Source organism: Populus alba, chromosome 17 (assembly GCF_005239225.2).
Source record: "Populus alba chromosome 17, ASM523922v2, whole genome shotgun sequence".
Lineage (NCBI taxonomy): Eukaryota > Viridiplantae > Streptophyta > Magnoliopsida > Malpighiales > Salicaceae > Populus > Populus alba.
This window is the reverse complement of record NC_133300.1, coordinates 20,320,883-20,344,084: the sequence shown is the minus strand read 5'-3', so window position 1 is coordinate 20,344,084 and position 23,202 is coordinate 20,320,883. Positions and strand designations below refer to the sequence as shown.

Sequence of the window (23,202 nt, the reverse complement as noted above, 5' to 3'; positions counted from 1 at the left end):
TTAGAATCTGAGATACATCAGAGATCAAAGATGATCATGACCTATCCTATCTTACGTATTTTCTCAAGAGTTTTCAGTGATGATGCTAATTAATTTTATAAAAATTAGATTTAAAAATATGAACAATACACAATTAATAATAATGGGTATGAAAATGCAAAAATACTAATCAATCACTGATAAATCTTGAACCCAAGATGCTTAAGAATAAAACTGATATGTTGGATAATTTATTGATCTCTTAGTTAAAGTAATATCATTCATTCTCCATAGTCAAGATATTTGATAACTTAATATGGAAAGCCTAGGGATTGATAATTGTGGTGACCGATAGTTTTGATAATAGCGTGTAGTGTCTAGTAAGCCAAGTAACCTCTAACTAGTACCTGCAAAAGATCTCTTTTGATGGATATATGGACTTTTCAATGGTAAATTCAATAATTTTATAGAAAGAGAGTGCAATAACATTTTAGAGAAATAGACTCTAACAATATATATGTTAAATGAAAAGATTGTGAACATTTGGCTTGAAGGATTCATGGTGTATTAATAGCCCATGAATCTTGTTCTTTTGTGGAGAGAAGGGTTAAAGTGTAACTTCACCCTTTTGATATTTTAAGTTGCAATATACTCGAAGTAATATGTATATGATCAGTGAAAAAGAAAAATTATTTGATAAGTGTTGGGCTTAGACAAGGTGCTCGAGCTCATTAAAAATGAATAACTAGTCCAAACGTGTTGCTTGGATCCATGGATGTTGAGCTCGGGGTGCGTGACTGAGCCTAAGGGAGTGCTGGGGTGCATGCACAATACCCTTGTTGGGCAGCACACTCATCTAGGTGGTGGGTGCACACCCAACACTAGGGATGAGTAAAAAAACCAATTAAATGAGATAATTGAAAAAAATATAATCGAAAAAACTGAACTGTGAAAAAAAAGAAAAAGAAAAAAGAAGAAGAAGCATAGAACTATGAAAGAACTCAAGCTCAAGCTTAATTTTCAGCATAAAAAATGGGCAAGAGTGTTTTACTGTTATGTGGTGATTACATGGAAGATCATGAGGTGGGCTGCTTTTTTTTTTTTTTTATCTATCTTGGAGTGTTTCTTGAATCTTGGAAGGATGAAGAATTGTGGGTTCTTCTTGTTTTTTGTAGGCTATGATTCCATTTCAAGCTTTGCAGGCTTATGGGATTGCTGTTTATGCTGCTTGACCTGGCAAGAAAGCTGGGGATATTTGCCGCACTGCAATTCATGATTCTGCTGGTTATCAGGTACTCTCTCCCTCATTATATACATTTAATCATCATATTGGATTCTTTTTTTTTTGGCTGTTTTTTGAAAAAAAACTTATTATAGTTCAGTCATCGAAGCTTTAGTTTTAGCATTTTCTTTTCAATAATTGGTGAATATAAGAAAGGTTTTTTTCTTTCTTTCTTTTTTATGGATTTGTAAAGTTAATTTTAACTTATTCAAAATATGTTTTTTTTCTCTCTATATATATTGCTTACCTCACACTTTACTTCTTAATGTGTAGATTATTGGGTTTTATCATTGCTGTATGTCTTCTTTGGGTAGTTTAGTGGATAAAATCTAATACTTTGAGACTAATCTTCACATATATTTGTTATTAAATTTTAATTTTTGATTAATTAATAAGGTAATAAAAGACATTTTCTTAATGTAATAATAATTTTGTGAAAACTGAAATGAGAGCCTGTAGTGGCCGTGGTGATCTTAGTGATGATGGTGGTTGCGGTTGTGGTGGCAGTGTAGTAGTGATAATATTAATATGATAATTTCTTTGATGGGTTGTGCTGAGTGCTAATTTTGATAATTGCATGGTTGTGGTGATGATCATTTTACATGCATTATGTGTTCATCAAGATCCTTTTTTATGATAATTTATGTGTGTTGTTTTTCTAATAGCCTGTTGTTGGATGTAGCTCTACTGATTGATTAAAGTCCAAGCATAATATATCAATTTCATAAACTTAGTTCTGATAGGTGTTTTTTGGAACTTTATTGATTTTAGACTTATACTGAGAGTCGTGGTCATAATTTTACTCTCAATGCAACATTCGATGAAGTTGATTTTTGCAAATATGATGGGCTGGTGATACCTGGAGGACGGGCTCCAGAATATCTTGCCATGAACGAATCTGTGTTAGATTGTGTCAGGAAATTTTCTGACTCAGGAAGGCCAATTGCCTCTGTTTGCCATGGACAATTGATCTTGGCAGCTGCAAATTCAGTAAAAGGTCGGAAATGCACTGCATATCCTGCTGTGAAACCTGTGCTCATTGATGCTGGCGCTCATTGGGTTGAACCTGAAACCATGAAAGCTTGTGTTGCTGATGGCAATATCATCACCGGAGCTACATATGAGGGGCATCCTGAGTTCATCCAACTATTTGTGAGGGCACTGGGGGAACAGATAACTGGTTCAGATAAGAAAATTTTGTTTCTCTGTGGGCTAAGTTCTAATTATTTGTTTTTAATTCTTAATTTTTTTCCCATTGACTGAGGTTATGCTTATGAAACATGTGTTGTCTCATAGTTGCTAAGAATCCTTGCTTCTTTTGTTCTTGCTTGCAGGATTTTATGGAAGATTACGAGGTAACTGTTCCTTTTCAGTCTCTTGAAGCTCTTGGGTGCCATGCTGATGCAGTTTGCCCCAAGAAGAAGGGCGGGGACACCTGCCCAACTGCAGTCCATGATTTTGAAGGTGACCAAACTTACAGTGAGAAGCCTGGTCATAGTTTCACTCTAACAGCTACCTTTGAAGGTTTGGATGCCTCAAATTATGATGCTCTTGTCATTCCTGGAGGCCGGGCTCCAGAGTACTTGGCACTGGATGAGACAGTGATTGCTTTGGTGAAAGAATTCATGCACTCTAAGAAGCCTGTTGCATCTATCTGCCATGGGCAGCAGATCTTAGCTGCTGCCGGAGTTCTTAAGGTAGTTTTGTGTTGTCTTGCGAAGAATGTGGTGTATTTTCTTCACATAACACACCTAGAATATGTGCAAATGCAACTAATTTATTGTTGTGTGCACATGTTTTTGTTTGTTAGAAAAACTGCCATCATTGAACATTCAAGGAGACATGGAAATGCTTAAACATTAATTTTACCATGCATCTTTTAACATTTAAAATTATAAGCCATGAGAAGTCTTTCCCTGTACAAACTTTAACTCCGGTCTGGGTGCCTTTTTTTATTAGATTTAGCTCTGTAGAATTTCGTATGCAACTTCTCATGGCTTATATCTTCACATGTGAAATTCAAACTCTTTGATTATCATATTTAAAGTTCCATGAGAATTGTTTTCAAGGGCCCTTTTATCTTCTATATTTGGAACGTAATTCTCTTGATCATAGAATTACAAATATTATGCTATTTGATGTGCCAGGCTGTATAATTGCTAATACGAATCATCTTTGCAGGGAAGAAAATGTACCGCGTATCCTGCAGTGAAGCTGAATGTTGTCTTGGGAGGGGCAACATGGCTAGAACCTGATCCAATAGATCGCTGCTACACTGATGAGAACTTGGTTACTGGAGCTGCTTGGCCAGGGCACCCTGAGTTTGTCTCTCAATTGATGGCCTTACTTGGTATTCAAGTGTCATTTTAGCTGCTACCATGTTAAATAATGTGCCTGTATCTTATTTCAAATAACATACCGATGTAGACACCATGTTTGGGTCCAGAAACCCATCTTGTATCAAATAACACATGGATTCCATATATGTTATTGGAATCCTTGTCACTTGTGTTCATCTTTGCCCGGAGAAAAAATAGACTTTCATATTGTTCAAAGTAATAACTTTTTTTTTTTTTTGTAATGTGGGTGTTCGGGATAGCTTGCGTGTATCTCAACTAATCTCACGGATCTTGAAGTTAATGACCATGTAAGTCTTTATTGGTTCTAAAATTTATAGGACTCAAACTAGCGACTACAAAGGAACAACTTTTAGAATTGTTGGTCGTGCGAATCAATGATGACTGAGTGCCCCTTCCATGAAACCATGTGCCCATTGATGCTGACACCCATTGGGTTGAACTTAGGATCGCAAATTCGATTCCAATGAGATTCGCTTTCACTATCCAAATCTAAATAAAGGTCAGAGAGATTTTTGTATCCAGAGAGAGAGAGAGAGAGAAAGATCTTCAGCTTGTTCAAGTATAGACACGTAATAAAGTATCCTCCATCCTCTGTAGATATATAACAAAATTTAATATACTCATAATTTCTTTAATATAAATCTAAAATAATTTGTATGATTTTTATTTTCCTATCCAATGAAGATGGAGATTAGTATGAATGATTGAAAATTGACTTCAATTAATATGAAGACAGGTATGGAGGATATTTAAAAGCATGTTAGTTAAACACGATCCAACTTGAAAAATAACTTGAATTATTGTATCACTAGGTCAACTCAAGAGTCATCGGGTTAATCAATTTATTAAAACGGTAATGTTTTGGTTTTTTTACGGAACATTGATTTGTTCTGTTTTTTTACAAGACAGTGACCAAACCAGGTTTAGTTAGGTCAGTTGGGTCGCTAAAAACTCAATTAGAGTAGAACATGTTTGGCCGAATCAATGTTTTGTCTAGTTCAACTAGAAACCTAGCTCAAGTCTGGCTTTGGATCCCGGGTCTTCCGAGTCAACTAGACAAGCTAGCGAGGAGAAGGAGGGAGGTGAAGAAGCTTCTATAGAGACGAATTTCGTTGTTAATGTCAGCGATATTTCTAGGGCTTCATACAAGGGGTATCCTGAGATCTTCCAGCTATTTGTGATGGCATTGGTAGGCAAGATAACTAGTTCGGATAAAAGGATTTCGTTCCTCTGTGGGGTAATTATAATATAGCTTGACACTAATGTGTCTGGTTACTACAAGAATCCTTGCTTCTTCAATCCGCCCCTTCTTGTCAGGTGTCATTGAAGATAACAAGGGACACATTCCTTTTTGAATCCCTTCAGGATCTGAGGTGCCATGTCGATGCTGTGTTGCCGGAATAAGAAGGCTGAGGGCTTATGCTCAACTGCAGTGCATGAGTGGATGGCTTGCATAGTTTACAGAGGAAAGCTAGGTCATGTTCTCAAACTAACAGCTACCTATGAACGTCTAAATTTATGATACTCTTCTTATCCCTGGAAGCCAGGCTGAAGAGTATTTAGCAGCGAGATAATACAGTGACTGAGTTGGTGAAAGACTACATGCAATCATACAAGCCATTTGCAACTAGAGGTCAGAGGCCATGCAGGGCTTTGCTGCACTAATGAGAGTTTGATCAATGAATATAACTGATTTGATCTCTAAGTTAACGGACTTAATGAGTATTCAGGTGTGCACATGTGATGTATTTTGTACCGAAAAACAAGCGAAATGGAGACTCAGTGTTGAGGATGATATAATAAAATGTAGAGAAGTTCTTGTTCAAGTTCTCGAACTAGAATGAAATATCAGCATATTACATATGCTTCTCAAGTTTAGCAACACCAACATAGAGAATGATGCCTATTTACCTGTGGATAAATTATTTCACATCCTTGAGATTTGGAGAGGAAATGTAGCATCATGGATTGCACCTCTAGAAGGGACTAGGTGGAGATTATCGACGTAGCCAAGTCTCTCTAATAGGTGTCTTTGACAGCTCTCGGCAGCCATAATTCCAGCTGCGTATGCTCCATGCACAGATCCTTGATGGTCCTCCATGCTAACTGCTTCTCCTCCTCCGAAGAGATTGCCCAAAGGTGCGCGGAGTCTCTCATATGAATCTTCAGGCTTTCCAACCAGATCATAAGAGTAACAACCGAATTGAGAAAAAAAAATCAAGAACAGAGATTATAGGGCAGTGCAGAGGGCTAAATGGAGACTCAATCAAACTAGATTTTAAATGGATTAATTTCCAATTATTTATTTTAAAACCTGACTTAAGTTAGAGGTCAGACCAATGAGTTATCGGATTAACCTGCTTGACTGACTGAATTTAATAACAATAATATTTACATATAAACATGTCTAAGAAATCAATTTCTTATAAATTTTTTTATATTTTTTAATTAAAATAATAATGTTGAAATAAATCATTACAACCTTACAGTTTGATAAAGCTCGCACCGAACTCTAAAAAATTTTAGATAAAAAAAAATTAAAAGAAGTTTAATTTAATAAAACAAGTCATACTGACTCAAAGAAGCAGAAAGAACACAACCAAAAGATCTTGCTACTAAAACTAAACTAAATACTTGAAAAAAATATGAATGGAAAGGTAAGTTCAAATACTTAGTGAGAGGTAATAACTATAATATATGTTAATATGTATTTTAAGATAAGTAAATACGATTGCATAAATCAAGTACAAAACAAAACATTTATATCAAATGTATAATATTAAATGGTGTACAAAAAAAGAATGCATGTCAGAATTACGTATCATATTACTAACATCCTACTTGTTTATATATATAAATGTGGGAGGTTAAGCCGCATAGTACTGACATCCTACTCACCAATTAGAAAACAAAATATCATTTACACATACGCTAATTAGTCTTTGTTAGCATAAAGTAACTAATTACTCTTTATTAGTTTAGAGTTTTTTGACCATGGTCTAAATGGGGTAACAAGAATCATGAGCTCAAATGAATAAATAACATTGATATAAAATTAATGATTTATTATCAAGATTCATAATGTAAGCATGGTAACATCTAAACAAGTATAAAAAATATATGTATCAAGTTCAAATCAAACAAGCATATGATGAGTATTTAAGAAGAAAACAGAATAATAATAACAACAACTAATCAAACTTATATAATCAATAATTACAATAACACTCATTATTTCGTACCAATATATATATATATATATATATATATATATATATATATATTATCTCACCTGAAAAAAACAAAAAAACAAGAGAAAGCAAATGGAAACGAAGCGAATCGACTCACTAAGGATCAACTGGAGTTGTATCAACTAAACCTATGTGAAGTAAAAAAAAATATAAATTCAAAAACTAGAAATTGAATCCTATATACAAAATAAATTGAACATGACCGAAAAAGACCATATTACTTCTTAAACAATCGACTGATATAAACCAATCGGTCAATCGAAACAAGTCAGTTGACAGATAATAGCAATTTGATAACGCTTGCACTTAACTTTAAGAAATTTTAGATTAAAAAAATTACAAGAAGTTTAATTTAAAAAAGGGAAGCACTAAAATTAATATCAGCCAATACATTTTGAATGCTACATGCATCATAAGATATATAGAGAGAGGGAGAGGGAATTGCATTTTGTGATGGTCTCGTGAGTTGGGGACAAGTGAAATACACGCAATATCCAATCTTATTGAATATAGGATTGAAAAAATAATAATTAAAAAAAAATGATTTTAATTTGTGTTGTTGAACATTATTCAATTCTGTCGTTTCATCTTTAAAATACCTATCTTAGAAATTAAGTATTTGGAGTGAATTTCGGACATTTCATATTGTTAAAAGAATTCACCTCGGTTTAACCTCATATAAAATTTGAATAAAATAGCTATATATAAATTCTGAATAATCTTTTCATAAGCAACATTGCTAATATCTATTTTGTTGTCGTTATTGCATTATCAATTCAATGTGAGGGTGAGAAATATAATCAAATTATTTATAATATTTGTATAAATCAATCTAAATTGAACTGAAAGAATCGATTTGAGAATTCAAACCAAGAACACTAATTAAAAAATATTTTTTTTCAGTTTTAGATTTTAGAAATGAAAAAGTCAAAAATTGAGAAACAAACTATATAGATATATATATTCAAAATGAGCAAAACAACCCATTTGTTCTCTTAAGGGTATATAGGTTTAGGAGGAGGGTTATATTAAAGCAATTAATCTACAGAGGGACGCATTAGATAAAAACATAAAAGTTCAAGGATGTGAAACTAAATTAACCCCAAAAGGCTAAAACTACCTGCTCCTTTGTCCCACTAAAATGATCTTCCTCTTCCTCAACTCCCAAAGCAACCGTCCTCTCTTATTCTCACTTAGAGACAAAAACGCAAACACTAAGCAAACAATGCTCAAGAGTTGTCGTTATAATATCCGGCAAAGGTGGTGTTGGAAAAACCACCACAACCTCCAATGTAGGACTCTCATTAGGCAAAGGTGGCTGTTCCGGTAACAACTCCTGACATTACTAGCTTGCGCGATGCGGATAGGGTTGTAGGGTTGTTAGAATGTGATGGCATTAGGGATATAAAGATGATTGTTAATAGGGTTAGGACGGGCATGATTAAGGGGGAAGATATGATGTCGGTGTTGAATGTGCAGGAAACGCTGGGGTTGGCATTGTTGTTGGGTGTGATTCCGGAGGATACGGAGGTGATTAGGAGTACTGATAGAGGGAATCCGCTTGTGTTGAATAAGCCGCCAACGATGGCTGGATTGGCTTTTGAGCAAGCTGCTTGGAGACTTGTTGAGCAGGATAGCATGAAGGCTGTTATGGTGGAGGAAGAGCCAAAGAAACACGGGTTTCTCTCGTTCTTTGGTGGTTAGAGATTTGTTCCATGTGGGTTGCGAGAGTGTGGGAAGCTGTGTTTAGTGGGGTTAAAAAAAAAAAGTAAGAGCAACTCAACTTGATCTAGTCGAAAATCCACCTTGACTCGCTATTTGATTGACCTAAGGTAAAACCTAATCAAAATTAGCTCTCAACCAAGTAATTTTGTTTTGAAATGTTTTTTTTTAATCAAAACTATATTGTTTTGATATTTAAAAAAATTGAATTGACTTTTTTATTCCTAACTTGTTCGGGTTTTACCTGGTTAATTAAAAGGTAACATGACTTGACTATTTCTCTCACCTAATATTGTACATTAAATGCCTAAAATTGGACAGAAGGGCCGATTAAGTATCAAAGGGTATAGGTTTAGAGGAGGGTTATATTAAAACAATTAATCTACATAGGGACGCATTAGAAAAAACATAAAAAGTTCAAGGATGTGAAACTAAATTTACCCCAAAAGGCTGAATCTACTTGCTCCTTTGCTTCCTAATTGGATAGGACGTTTGTTTTTATATTTTAATTTTTTTTTTAGATCAATATCAAGTCTCAACTAAGGTTGTCAATTTCATTCCGTTTCGTCAGGAATGGTCGAAACATTCTATACCAATTCAAAAAACGAAACAAAAACGGAACAATTTTTATCTCATTTTTAAATTTCAGTCCGTTTTGGATTTTGGGCTAAATTTCAGCCGGAACATTCCGATTTCATTCCTCATGTTCCATTTCGCTCTTAAAAAAGCCATTGAATAAAATTGAATCTTGTTCAATTTAATTAATTAAACCACCTAAGTATAAAAAGCTCTTTTTCATTACTATTTTCAATAACAATGATATTAATAATAATATTAAAAATTATTATTACTATTTTCATTAACAATGATACTAATTTTTAAAATTAAATTTATCACTAATATATATGGTTTATATTCATGTTATTTTTTTCATGTTTATACTTTGTAGAATTTGAGCAAAACAATTAATGCTTTATATTTCATTAGCCTTGATAAACATTGACCTAATTTTATATTTAAAAATATTTGTGTTAAAACATTTTACTTTCATAATATTTTGATATTTTATTTAAGTTGAATTACTTTAAGTTAAAGATCTATTTAATCTTGACTATTTAAAAATATTTTAAAATTTAAAATTATATTTGTTTGGCATTGTTTTGTATTGCATAATTTATAATTAATTTATCTTAAATTTGAATTATATTTGTTGAATATATATATATAAACAGTACAATTCTGAAATAACACACCAAACATTTCGAAATAGAAACATTCCGAAACAGAAATATTTTATTCTAATTAAAAAAATAAAATATCTATCAGAACGGAATTGACAACCTTAATATTAACTCCAAAACCAACCGTCCTCTCTTATTCTCACTTGCTCAGAGACAAAAACAAATACACTTAGCAAACAATGCTGACACTAAAACCCTTACCCACAACCACAAAGCCTTTCTTTCCTCCATTCCCTAACCCCATTCAAACCCAAAACCCAAACGCTAACAAAGCCCTTCAAACCTCACTCAAACGCCTAATTCCAATTAGTCCTGCAACGGAACAGAAAGCCTGAACTAGCCCTCAATCCAATCAGTCCTACAAAGGAACAGAAAGCCTGAACTAGCCGGCGAAGCCCCAAGAGTTTTCGTTATAACATCCGGAAAAGGTGGTGTTGGAAAAATCACCACAACTTCCAATGTAGGACTCTCATTAGGCAAAGGTGGCTGTTCTGGTAACAACTCCTGACATTACTAGCTAGCGCGATGCAGATATGATGTCGGTGTTGGATGTGCAGGAAATGCTGGGGTTGGCATTGTTGGGTGTGATTCCGGAGGATACGGAGGTGATTAGGAGTACTGATAGAGGGTATCCGCTTTTGTGAATAAGCCGCCAACATGGCTGGATTGGTTTTGAGCATGCTGCTTGGAGACTTGTTGAGCATGCATTATAGTATGAAGGCTGTTATGGTGGAGGAAGAGCCAAAGAAACACGGGTTTCTCTCGTTCTTTGGTGGATAGAGATTTGTTCCATGTGGGTTGCGAGAGTGTGGGAAGCTGTGTATAGTGATGGAAGATCAAATGGAATTGCTGGAAGTGAAGCCAATCTGATTAGTGCTAAGTTGCTGATTCTCGATTTCTGAATCGGTAAGGTGTTTTTTTTGCCCCCCATCAAGAACCAGATTACATTTATAGCGCAACTTTCAGGCTATACACCTATCAGGATGTTGCAATATGCAGGTAGCAGCAACAAACTTTTGGAAGCCTACATATGATTGCCTCTAATGGAAGTTTCTTTGATTTTCCATTTTTCTTACTGGAATAGAAAAGCTACTGAGCATGATAGCTAGTCACGCAGACCTATAATGGAAGTTTCTTTGATGTTTCAGCTTTTTAGTTTGTTTAGAAGGATGAATTTATATGTTAAGCATAATTATTTAAATGATCACACGCAATATTTTAAATAAGATAAGGAGGCAAGCCAATAATTCAGAACAACCAAATGTTTATCAATTTATTAATGACAAATTATCACATACAGCTAGCGAAGGAAATTACACATATATAACAGATGCTCTGAGACTTAAGCTGATCTTCGGAAGTGACCAATTGTTGTAGAAGATCTTGTTGGGGAAATCTGATCGATGATGAACTGATATTTGCTCATTGAAGACTAAGCACACTGACACAATATTTAACGTGGTTCGACAAATCGCCTACATCCATGGGAGAGTTAATATTATTAGAGATAGAGAAAGAATACAAAACAAATACATGGAGAAGGAGGATCACTTCACTCTACTCTACTCCCAGCTCTCATTGCTGCCTTTACAACTCTCTCTCTTTCTCTCTACTCTCTTATACACCTTCACCACTCTCTCATTTTGATCTCTCTCTTGGTGCCTATTTATAGGCAAGAATGGAAAGACAAATTGACCCTGAATTATGGCACAAATGGTGACAACACATGGGTTGCACCATTTTTGTCAATGGTGGGTGCAACTATCATTTGACAATGGTAACTCTACTTCTTAGGGTAGGTTGCACAATTTATTGCCCATTAATGGTAAATCCCAACAATCACCTCCTTTGACATTTATATGGGTAATTGTCCTCTTGCTCCATCAGCACAAGCTTACATTCTACAACTTTTCCAAGCTTACCATTCCGAGAGCGTCTGTGGCCAAGTTTACAGGTATCCGCCAAACCTTTCAATTACTAGAGTCACCAAAGCACACCTTTTCTCACACCAAAAGATCACTACAACCAGATAGTTTGCCACTTCACATATGAAGAGTGTTAACGCTTGTCTCTGGGACACAACATTCCCTTTCAAGCATATCAACCATGCTCGGTCCGGAATGATTCATCAAGCCTCACACCAAGGCTTACAACACCCCCCTCAAACGGAAATTTTTATTCCCAAGTGCGACAGTCATTATCTAAGTATCTCAATATGATCTCACCACTCTTTCAAGAGTCTACTCATTCTAGAGTTGCGTCTGCCCTCTTTCCACCCTAGGAACCACACCTTATTTCTCCGTGAGTCTCTTGCTTTTAGTCTTAAAAGTCCAGGTAGCTTTCCACCTTTACCTATAGGGACAACCCATTAAAGGTTGATCCATGTATGTCTTGACACTCTGAGTGTTACAATGTCTTCACCGAGCTCACCACCTTGACAAGAGTCAACTTGTTCCCGGAACCTGCGCGTGCCCTCTGCTCCTTCATAGCAGTCGCGTCTTAATGCTCCACAAGTCACCCATTTATTGTCCAAGGCAAATGTCTTCTAGCTCATTGATCTTTAGCATGGGGGCAATATCCATGAAAGTCAATCCTGCATTTGTCTCCATACTCATCATAGCCACTTCATTGGCTATACACCTGTCCACTCATATCTAGCCATCATATTGGCTTTGGGGCGTTCTGAACTGGGCTCATATCATGACCCACACACCTTCTGTCTAAGGTGTCTCCGCTCGTCATGAAGCGGTCTCATCCTCCTTCATCTGGGACGACTCTAGTGGCTCCAAGATTCTTTACCACCATGTGGACTTGAGAGAGATTACTGCCACTGACTATATTAAAAGAGAAAGTTGCGGTATACTCCTCGCAATCCTCCACCTCGATTTCTATATTTGGAGCTTCTACGCCTTTCTGCTTGATAGCTCCACCTACACTAACTCTCTTTGGTGTCTTCACCTTTCATAGGCGGTCGCCTTTTATCAGAGGCATTCACACCCCCTCAATTAGGTGCCTCTACAACAGCTCATCTTTCCATCCTTGTATGCATTGGAAAGGTCTTCGCCTGTTGTCTTCATCAATAGCATAAGAGACTTCCTGTTGTATAACCTTTAACAGTCTCTGCTCTAAGCTTCATCTGGGAACTCCTTTTCTCCTTGCAGTTATTATCTCATTACAGTACCTCATTAAATCCTACGGGTACTCCTGCACAATCTCCGTGTGCCCTCTTGCAATTTTTGTTCTCCAGATTTTCTCCATATTCCTTGCTTATGTTTGACAGCAGCTCATCCTATCACAACACCTGTCCAAGTCAAAATAGGGTGCCAATCTTTATCCCCTTGTTGTATTTCTCTTCTATTATCAGGGTCTTCATTAATTCTCCCCTCAAAAAATTACAGTCACTGAATCTAGCTTCTTTGGAGAAATCACCACTCCATCAGATCCTTGATCATACGGAACCTAACTGTTCCCCTTGTGCCGTCATCCTGCTAGTCTTCACCAGTTTCATTACAAACTGTTACATATACGAAAATAGTACCGTATGGATAATCCTTCAACTAAGCAAGTTCCTAGGAAAGATTGGAGGGGTCACAATAGTCCCGCTTAAAACCCAATCTCCTAGCCAGAACTTCTTAGGCCATATCTATCTATCGTACTGTCTTTCCGTATATACAAGCATTTGCTAGCTTTGTTACGGCTTTCCTTTACAATTGATCTAGAGTATTGTTGTTATACATGATTTCTCAACATCTAACGAGACTACTAGTGCATAGATTCGTCAAGATTGGTCTTCATTAATTTTCACTCTACACTTCAAATCGTCCACATGATCGAGTGTCTAGAGTGTCCCAATTTTACCTTCCATCAAGGCAATTAAAATTTCCCCACTAAACAATTCAGCACACATAATTGGGCAAATGTATGCGACTTCTTTTTTTTTTTCCATCGACCACCATGATGCCCTTCAGATGCCTCTTAATCAGGCAATCTCTCTTAATAATTCACCAATATCATTTTCGGTCTCAAATCTGAACGATCAAACCGTACCATTATATCCGGAACAATCAAATTAGCTAAAAACAAGTCTAAAATCGTCCAAATCGCATTTCAGACGGCTAAGATTTGATCAAAAAAACTAAGGCCTGATGAGTGGCCTAGATTAAATCTCAAATCTGGTTGCACGTAGGATTGGCTACACTGGATCCTTTCCCTCAGCTCACGGCTCAGCTCCAACTCGGCTTGACTCAGCTCGACTCGGGGCTGATGACGTGGCGATAGGTCCCATTATTCTGGCGTGTCTGCTGACATGGCATGCCTACTATGCATGCTGACATCACAATTACATTAGGCTGATGTCATCCCTGGCAGCCTACTGTACATGCTGATGTCACAATGATATCATGTTGATGTCATCATTATCTGGGTCAATCATATAGGTCAGGTCAATTGGTATTCGGGTCGGGTCAACCCATCCGGGCGAAGAAGACGTGTAGGGCGCGTCTGTGCGTGTTGGCAGACGCCTTGCTGGAGCGTGATGGCCCGTGCGGCCATGTTCGATGTCTGATTTTGACGTTGTTTTTACCAGTGGCTTCGTCTCTTCCTCCTTTACACAGTGGTATGGTCAAAACATAATTTTGACAACTTTCATTTTTGAGCAAAAAATCAAACACCACTTTAAACCATATGCTTTGATACCAATTATTGGGGAAATCCGACCGATGATGAACTAATATTTGCTCATTGGAGACTAAGCACACTGACACAATATTTAACGTGGTTCAACAAATCGCCTATATCCACGAGAGAGTCAATATTATTAGAGATAGAGAAAGAATACAAAACAAATATATAGAGGAGGAGGATCACTTCACTCTACTCTACTCCCTGCTTTCTCTCTTTCTCTCAACTCTCTTATACACCTTCACCACTCTCTCATTTTGCTCTCTCTCTTGGTGTCTATTTATAGGCAAGAATGGTAAGACAAATTGGCCATGAATTATGGCACAAATGGTGACAACACATGGGTTGCACCATTTTTGTCAATGGTGGGTGCAACTACCATTTGACAATGGTAACCCTACTTCTTAGGGTAGGTTGCACAATTTATTGCCCATTAATGGCAAATCCCAACAGATCTTAGCCGAACCAAAGATCAACAATGAGGGAGCAAATTCCATGACCAACAAATGAACTGATTAGCAACCATTATGAACAAAAGAAAAGCCAAGTAGATCACCAACAGGAACTACGAGCAAAGCACACAGAGAACGAAATTAATCTCCAGCAAACACTCTTCATCTTTATTTGAACAAACTAGATTGTTAGTGACACGACCAAAAGATTGATGTCTTCTTCCAAGTGCAGGAGTGTCGAAGTAATAAATAACCCGGCAAGACCGAGGCCGAACCACAGAGAGGTTAATTGTATAAATTATAAATAACAATACAATAACAACAACAACAATAATAACAACAATAATAATAGTAGTAGTAGTAATAATAATAAAAATACTCAATACGTAGTGTTATTATACCTTAGAATAATCTAAAAGATCGGGTCACAGGTTTCCAGCCTATATACTGATTTTATGAAAAGATCAAATAGATATATTATATAATATAAACAGATTTCTGATGCGAATGAACAAGGCAAGACCAACAATGTCAGGATCCTTGATCAAACATAGAGCATACTTAATGTACATAAAATATAACAAAAATGTAAATAATAATAATAATAATAATAACAGTAGTAGTAGTAGTAGTAGTAGTAGTAGTAGTAATAATAAAAAAAAAAGAGGAAGAAATTAATGAGAACTTTGAGAAGGAAGATTAATATAAGGATTAAACAATGATAAAAACAAATGTGAAGGTTAGAGGATCTACTAATGATATTTCAAACAAGTATAGTATAAACTCTTATTATTCAACTAGAAACCACACACAAAGGAGGTAATAATCGGATGATTTCTCATTAATAGCTCATTATAAATTATTAACATGATCATATTAATTATCTTATTTAAGTAACACCAAACTTTTAAATATTGTCAGGAATTCATGATGCTAACTTATGTTAACAACAAATCAAGTTCCTTTCATAGCACAGGTGTAGGTAATACCATACGGTTGGGCTATGAGAGTGCCAAACATTTGTTATACCAAGTGTTATACAACAAAAATCTAGATTAACCATTTAACAAGCAATGTATTAAGAATTAGTAAGATAAAAAGATAAGACATGTTAATATTAAACATTAAGATCCATGTTGAGTTTACACTATATTTATTCTTTCACCATTAGTGTAACCTTTTCACCTTGACATAATAAACTTAGCTAAACATAATGAAGAAAAGAAACATAAATAAACAAAATAAGAACATAAAGAAAATACAAGTTAACTAAGTAAAAGAAAGGAAATGAAAAGCATAAACAAGATATTAATGAAAGCAAAACTTAAAAATTACAAAAAAATATATATAAAAAGAGAAATAAAGAGCATGAACTTGTTTTGAACAACCAAGCCCCTAAATACATGGCAAATGCCTCCTTTTATAGGCCAAAATTCAGAATTATTGATTTGATGACTAATTATTGAGTGGGTGGCCAACTCTTGACTTTGTGAAAATCCTTATCTTCTTGTCTGAATAAAACAAAATTGCTAGCATCAGAACTGGGACTACTTGAAACATGAAAGTTGTAGGAAATTGACTTAGCTTTCCAGGAAAAAAAAAAAAAAAAAAGGTCATTTGGACTTCTAGAACTCCAGATATGGGCCAAACACTAAACAGTATTCGGGCTGCAGGACAAATTCAGACTTCTTCGTTGTTGCTATAATTTGGACTGGCAAACGACCTTCTTAGATCTTAATGAAAACATGAAAGTTGTAGGCCTATGTCTTACCTAATCTGTGTAAAACTTTGAGATCATTTTGACATTTAAAACTTGAGTTATGACCCAATTACCGAACAATGTTCCAGTTTGGACTACGCCAACATCTCTTTTCTAAGTTTGGCCCTCTCTTTGTCCTTTCAATTTCCATACTTGAACTAATCATTCAATCCTTCGATTTATGTGATAGGCCTGTATTTAAGATGAACATTTACCATATATTAAGGTATTTTATAGTATTAGACTTGTTATTATAAAACATGTTTTAGTTAAGGAGTTATTGATACTTTAAGTGCAAAATGATGATATAAAACCTTGATAAATATGCACTTTTACGTACTAATCAGTCAGCAACAACATCGAACAAATTGAAGTCCCCGAATAACCATCAGCAGAAACCCCAATGAAAGCTGAAGAAATTAGACAAACATAGAATTTAATAATGATGTATTAAGTTCAAAGAAATTCAAATTGTTGAATCAATTGGTTAACTTTGCATTTTATCATGCCATACCTTGTCTTCTTCTGTATGATAAAAATGTAAAACTAAATATGACAGATTTAAATACTCATAACTCGTACCTAATGAGATGTTTCTTCACCACTATCATCATCGTCAACCTTGATTTCAGGGACATGTTTGATCTTGGGCCAATCTTCTCCTGTTCCTTTTTGGCACCTTTTGCTCAACCGTGGACAATCACTAATCACAAGATTTTGAAGTTTTTTAAAAAATTGCCGATGCACTCTGGCATTTCTTCTAAGATCAAGAATAAGTAATTCTTCCAGAGTAGTTAAGCATTTTATGCTTTGAGGCAGAGAAATCAAGCTATAACATCCACTTATAAGCAATTTTCGAAGACTTTTAAGACCTTGCATATCTTCGCACAAATTTTTTAGATTTTCACAACGAACAGTGAATAAAGTTTGAAGACACTCCAAACACCCAATCCCTCCTTCTGGCAACCGCTTCTGCTGAGTAACTAGACCTAAAAATCTAAGCCTGGTCATGTACCTCACACCTTTGAGCAACTCTTCTAATCCCAGACCTTCAACCAGAGCTTCCAAGTTTTGTAATTTGAAAAGAGATTTTGGGAGTCTTTTCATTTTGCGCTGTTCTTAAAATTGAGATATCTCAAATGTTTCAAGGCACCAATCCTCTCCGGAAAAGCCTCAAATCCAAAATCTTTCATTAATTTCAAAAACCGCGAATGCTTAAATTCTGACAAACATTTCTCAAAGTCTGTTTTGTATATAGACCCCACTGTACTATCTGCCAAGACTATTGACCGCACATGGTGGAACTCATTTGAAAACTTTGGAAGAGTTTGATGAAAAAATGAATTAGAGTAAAAAACTGACAAATGACAGGTCGTTTCGGAAATTTGGTGGTTTTGAGAGCTCATGATTGAAAACTCTTTTTGAGCCAATGATGATGCAAGACCATGCATTATGTCATGCATTTTAACTAAAGAGAAACAAACCTTATCATCATATTTTTGGAAGAAACATCTTGAGATCAACTCGCGCACATAACGCAAGCCAACGTCTTCCAAGTTCTCATTTGGATTTGATGATTGAAGAATGAGCCCATGTGCCATCCAAAATTGCACCAATAAGAGATCTGCGAACTCATAATCTTTTGGAAAAACCGAACAATAAAGAAAGCATCTTTACAAGTGAGTCGGCAGTCTTTGATAGCTTATTTTCAAGGCAGGTAAAATGCCATCTCCCTCTTCTTCCCACTTCTCACTGTCTCTCACCAATTCCCACTCTTTTTCATCAGTCTTACCATACAGTTGAGTCCCCATGTTAATCACTGCCAGAGGAACTTGCTTGCATTTCGCCACTATTTCTTTCCCAATTCCAACTAAATTTGGATTCAACTCCATTTCCCCTTCCTTGAACGCACACTTGCAAAACAACAACAGACAATCCTCTTGACCAAGAAGACATAGGTTGTACGCAGGAACAGTACCCATAATCTCAGCAACACGTTGACTACGGGTAGTTACTATAATCTTACTTCCACCAGCACCTTTTGATAACAAAGGCTTCAACAACAACCATTTTTGAGCATCTTCATTCCAAACATCATCCAAAAGAAGCAAGTATTTCCTACCATTCAAAATTTCTTCAAGTTTATTTTGAAGTTCACCCTCATCCAAATCCGCACATCTTTCCCCTGTTGCAGATTTAATAATCTTTTGTATCACTTGTTTCAAGGAAAAATCATCTGAAACACATACCTCCATCTTCAGTTGAAAATGACTTTTTACATTTTCAGCATCACACACCGATTTGGCAAGAGATGTCTTCCCCAAGCCTCCCATTCCTACAATCGGAAGGACAAGGGGATGTGCATCACCAACCTTAAAAGGTGGTATTAAAAGGTTGATGATGCGTTCTTTGTCTTCATCTCTTCCAATAAGACCGGAAAAGCTATCAAAGGATCGGTTCATCTCTGTTTCCTCATCCAAGACATGACTACAATCAATAGGTTGCTCGCTGAGGTTGAAGTCAGACTTAAGAGATGAGATCTCAGCTAGTCTTTCTATGATCTTCTTTATATTATGACCCATTCTTAAACGGAATGCAATCATATTAGAACTTGTAAAGAAGTGTTGTACCTTTCTGCTGGTGCTCCGTTTAGTTTTCACCACTTGCCTTTGCAAAGTTTCGCACTCGATTTCGTCCAGCACGTCCTCTGCATCGGACAGCACCGCGTTGATGGCTTTCAATCTCTCTTCAAGACGTTCAAGGTCATCTTGAAGGCCCCATGCCAAACGAAATTCTTGAACAGCAAAAGAGCCTAACTTCCCTAAAAGGGATTTTGCAATCTCGGCTGCAAAAGCTTCTGCCATTTTCTTTTCGAGTGAGGGGAGAAGTGTTTGATAGGAAAAAAATGATTGAGATAAGAGTGGAGTTCCGCTTTCTGAGTGGAGAGGATAAGTCGTTGCGTCTTCCTGATCATAAAATTAAGGGACGAAAAATCAAAAAGAATAAATTTACAAGTAGTTGCTAATAATTTATAGTGATGCAATTGCGTTGTAGCTTCTCCCATGGAATATTGACCACACATGGTCGAACTCATTTGGGGACTTTGGAAGAGTTTGATGAATCAAGAACTGACAAATGAATCAAACTATCAATGTTCTCCTTTTTTAAAAAAGTTTTTCATAACAAGATGTAAATATTCTACTAGACGTACTATAAAAGTAAAAATACAACAATTCAATAATATATAAAAATATATTAAATTAGAAAATTAAGAAAAAAAACCATGAAAGCAAAGTTCAAAACAACACAGAGATTGTAGCTTCTAAATAGTTTTTTGCTTGCTATATTTGTGGTTGTAAATTATGAATGGCTACTTGGGATGCTATTCGTTGTAATAGTTGTAGCAAAAAAATTTCATGATATTAAATTTTATAAAGTAATAAAAATTAAGGGGTATGAGAAAATAATTGTTCACCCATACATATTGTATTGTGAATGACAATAGTAATCCATGGTATTTTGTTTTTGTTTTCTTTTTTCTTTATGTTTTTTGAATTTTTGTCATGATTGTTTTTTCAAATTTATTTTTGTTGATTTTATATTTTAATATTGGGATGATTAAGAATTTGGTTCATAATTTATTTCTTTTTATCTTATCTTTCTATAAGGTTAGCATGGTTTGTGAGTTTGTCAGGGTAACCTGGTTGCCCTGGTTTACGAGTTTGGTGGAATGTTTTTTTTTATTGAACTTAATTTTTTTATCGTCTATTTTCTTCTCATATAATTAAAAAAAATAGTTTTAGAAAAAAGTTATATTCTTAAACTTTATAAAGTCCATTGGTCTATTCACAGGTTTGGTTGATTGATTTGGTTCGCGGGTCTAAGTTTAACTTTTTTAAAATTAGTTTTTTTTCATCCTTGGATACTAAATGAATTGGGAATTTTTAGTTTCATAATTGGTTTTGTTTTGCCTTTTATGAGATTATCGTAATCTAGAAAACATCTCAGTATTGAGATTGTGTTTGATTTTATAATAATATATTTTTGTTATTTATTGTTAAATAAAAAATAAATTAATTTTTTTTATAATCTTAGTAAAGTTCATAACACAATTCACAGATTTGACGTGCTAGCTCGGCTTATTTAATTTACAGGTTTGACAAGTTTATCTATTGAAATGATATTTTTTTTTAGTTTTTTAATTGTTTTTAATTTATTTCTTTTTAATTTTATTATTTAAATTTATAATCCACTGAACTCATAATTTGAATAAAAAAATTAAAATAATATAATAAAAAAATCAATTTTTTTATTATGAGTGCATTTCAGCTGTGGAGTATCTTTGACCATTGATTGCCCTTTTTTATTTTTTGTTTTTTTACTCTAAATGGTTTGTGGATGGGTTCGTAGACGTTGTTTTTTTCGTCGTGTAGTTTATTAATTATTGCCTACAAATCAATTTATTATTATGAGTGTATTACGGCTGCGGAGCATGTTTGACCATTGTTTGCCCTTTTTTTTTTTTTTTCCCCTTATATTCTTTTTTCTCTTTGTTTAAATTGGATTGTTTAACAAAAACCACATTCCCAATAATTCTCCTGCCGAAGGGTCCCTTTGTGTAATTAGAAACCCTTAATTTTAAATTTAAACACATGGACATACATGTCATATTTAAGCATGTTATGTGAAATGCACTTCATGAATTGCTTGTTTAAAAGGCTGTTTTCTTTTTCATAATGTCAACGATTTAATCCTTATTTGTTTCTGTGTAATTGGCCAAACAAGGCAGATACTAATTTGAAGTTCTATATATATAGGAATTGAGGATCGGTCTTAGCTCGCTTGCTACTATGACAGTCTAATTCTTATGAACACGGCTCTATATGGTCCTTCTATTCTGAATCATTTATAGCATTAATTTTACTACTCTTTTCAAGGAACCATAATTCAAGCTGCTGAAGAGGTAAAATATTGTTTAATAAATTAAGTACATTCTTAATTCATTTGATTATTTATACTACGTAACATAACCATATAAAAAAGGTAACGGTGAGAGTTTTTTAAGGTTTTGCTGGGATATTGAATTCATGGACTTTTAAGAGTTTTAATAGGCTATGTGCCTAGTAGTTTTTGGGCCAAGGGCCTAACTAGTCCTAAAATATTAAACTAGTTTTCATAGCATGGCCAGGGAGAAAAAACAAAGAAAAATAAAAATAAAAATTTATCCTTTACTTTGGGGTGATTGAAGGAACGAATGTATCATGGTCATCAAATCTTTTACCTTGAAAAAATTCTTCTTAAAATTCTATCCCTTGCTTGGAACTTCCTTAGCAGTAAGCACAATAGCATAAATAACCCTGGTAGAAAAAGCAAATAATGTCTCTCTCAGAACCTGAGATGCATCAGAGATCAAAGATGATCATGACCTATCTTATCTTACATACTTTCTCAAGAGTTTTTAATTATAATAATGATGATGCTAATTAATTTTATTTAGGTTAAAAATTAGATTTAAAAATATGATAGAAAAATAGAATAGAAAGTCCTGCTATTAATAAAAAAAAATCAGGAAATTTGCATTTAGATCTTATAAGAAAAAATAAATAGATAAAAATATACAACTTGCTATTGATGAAAAACAATTATGAATTTTTTTTAAAAGATTTTGATACTTCTAAGCTCTAACACATTCAAGATTCAATGGTATATTTATATAGAAAAAAGTCTATATTTTTAGAGTGTGAGCTTAAATACCAAAAGTCTGTATTTATATAATAATAGTCTAGTTAAACTCCTAAATATATAACTTTGTTTTTCAATAGTATTTTGATAATCGTTTATAGCATCTATAACCGTAGATTTGATGTATGATTAAATTAATAATTAGTTCGAGGGATCAAAGTTCAAACCTTATATAAAATATTTATGATGTATTGATAGTCATTGAATCTTTTTTTTTATTTATGGAGATTAAAGGTTGAAGTATAATTTTATTCTTTTGATATTTTAAGTTGTATTATACTCAAAATAATATGTATAGAATCAATGAAAAATATCGAGAAATCCACATGGTGTTCTAAATTTTTTTTTTTTTTAATAAATATTAGGTTTAGACAAAATATTAGAGCCCATTAAAAATAAAAAATAGATTCAAACACATTGCTTGAATCTATTAATATTGGTTTCGGGGCAAGCAACCGAACCTAAAGAAGTGCCGTGGTGCATGCACAACATACTTTTAAGGTAACACACCCAGCCGGGCGTTGGGCACACACCAAGAACCTTAGGTGCTGGGATGAATGCCTAGCACCTGGCATGCTAGGCATATGCTGACCATTAGGTGTACACTTAGATTGGCACATGCCCATCCTAGCATGGGCTCTAGTTTTATGCCCGAGTCTGGTTTTCTTTTCTCTAGTTATATATTAGGCTCGAGTCTATAGTCCGAGCCTAATAAGAGATTTTTAAGTTTATTT

At 34.7% G+C, this 23,202-nt stretch overlaps 1 protein-coding gene and 1 pseudogene across 2 annotated transcripts; one reads left to right on the top strand and one right to left on the bottom strand.

Annotated features, from left to right (window-relative positions):
- Positions 1-909: 909 nt before the first annotated feature.
- LOC118037182 (protein DJ-1 homolog D-like) lies at positions 910-3,769 on the top strand (annotated as a pseudogene).
- Positions 3,770-16,341: 12,572 nt separating this feature from the next.
- Positions 16,342-19,814, bottom strand: LOC118037180 (disease resistance protein RGA2). 2 transcript variants are annotated; one of them, XM_073406019.1, is made up of 4 exons: positions 18,211-19,814; positions 17,309-17,429; positions 17,067-17,136; positions 16,342-16,918 (listed from the first exon to the last, which is right to left on the bottom strand). In XM_073406019.1, exon 1 carries the CDS (start codon positions 19,588-19,590, stop codon positions 18,400-18,402), a length of 1,191 nt encoding a protein of 396 aa, XP_073262120.1. In that variant the 5' UTR covers positions 19,591-19,814; the 3' UTR covers positions 16,342-16,918; positions 17,067-17,136; positions 17,309-17,429; positions 18,211-18,399. The 2 variants fall into 2 exon arrangements, with proteins under 2 accessions (XP_073262120.1, XP_034898985.1); XM_035043094.2 differs by having other exon boundaries at positions 16,342-16,478.
- Positions 19,815-23,202: the final 3,388 nt, after the last annotated feature.

Coding starts and splice junctions, on each gene's coding strand:
- LOC118037180 (XM_073406019.1), bottom strand. CDS start 19,590: ATGGCAGAAGCTTTTGCAGCCGAGATTGCAAAATCCCTTTTAGGGAAG.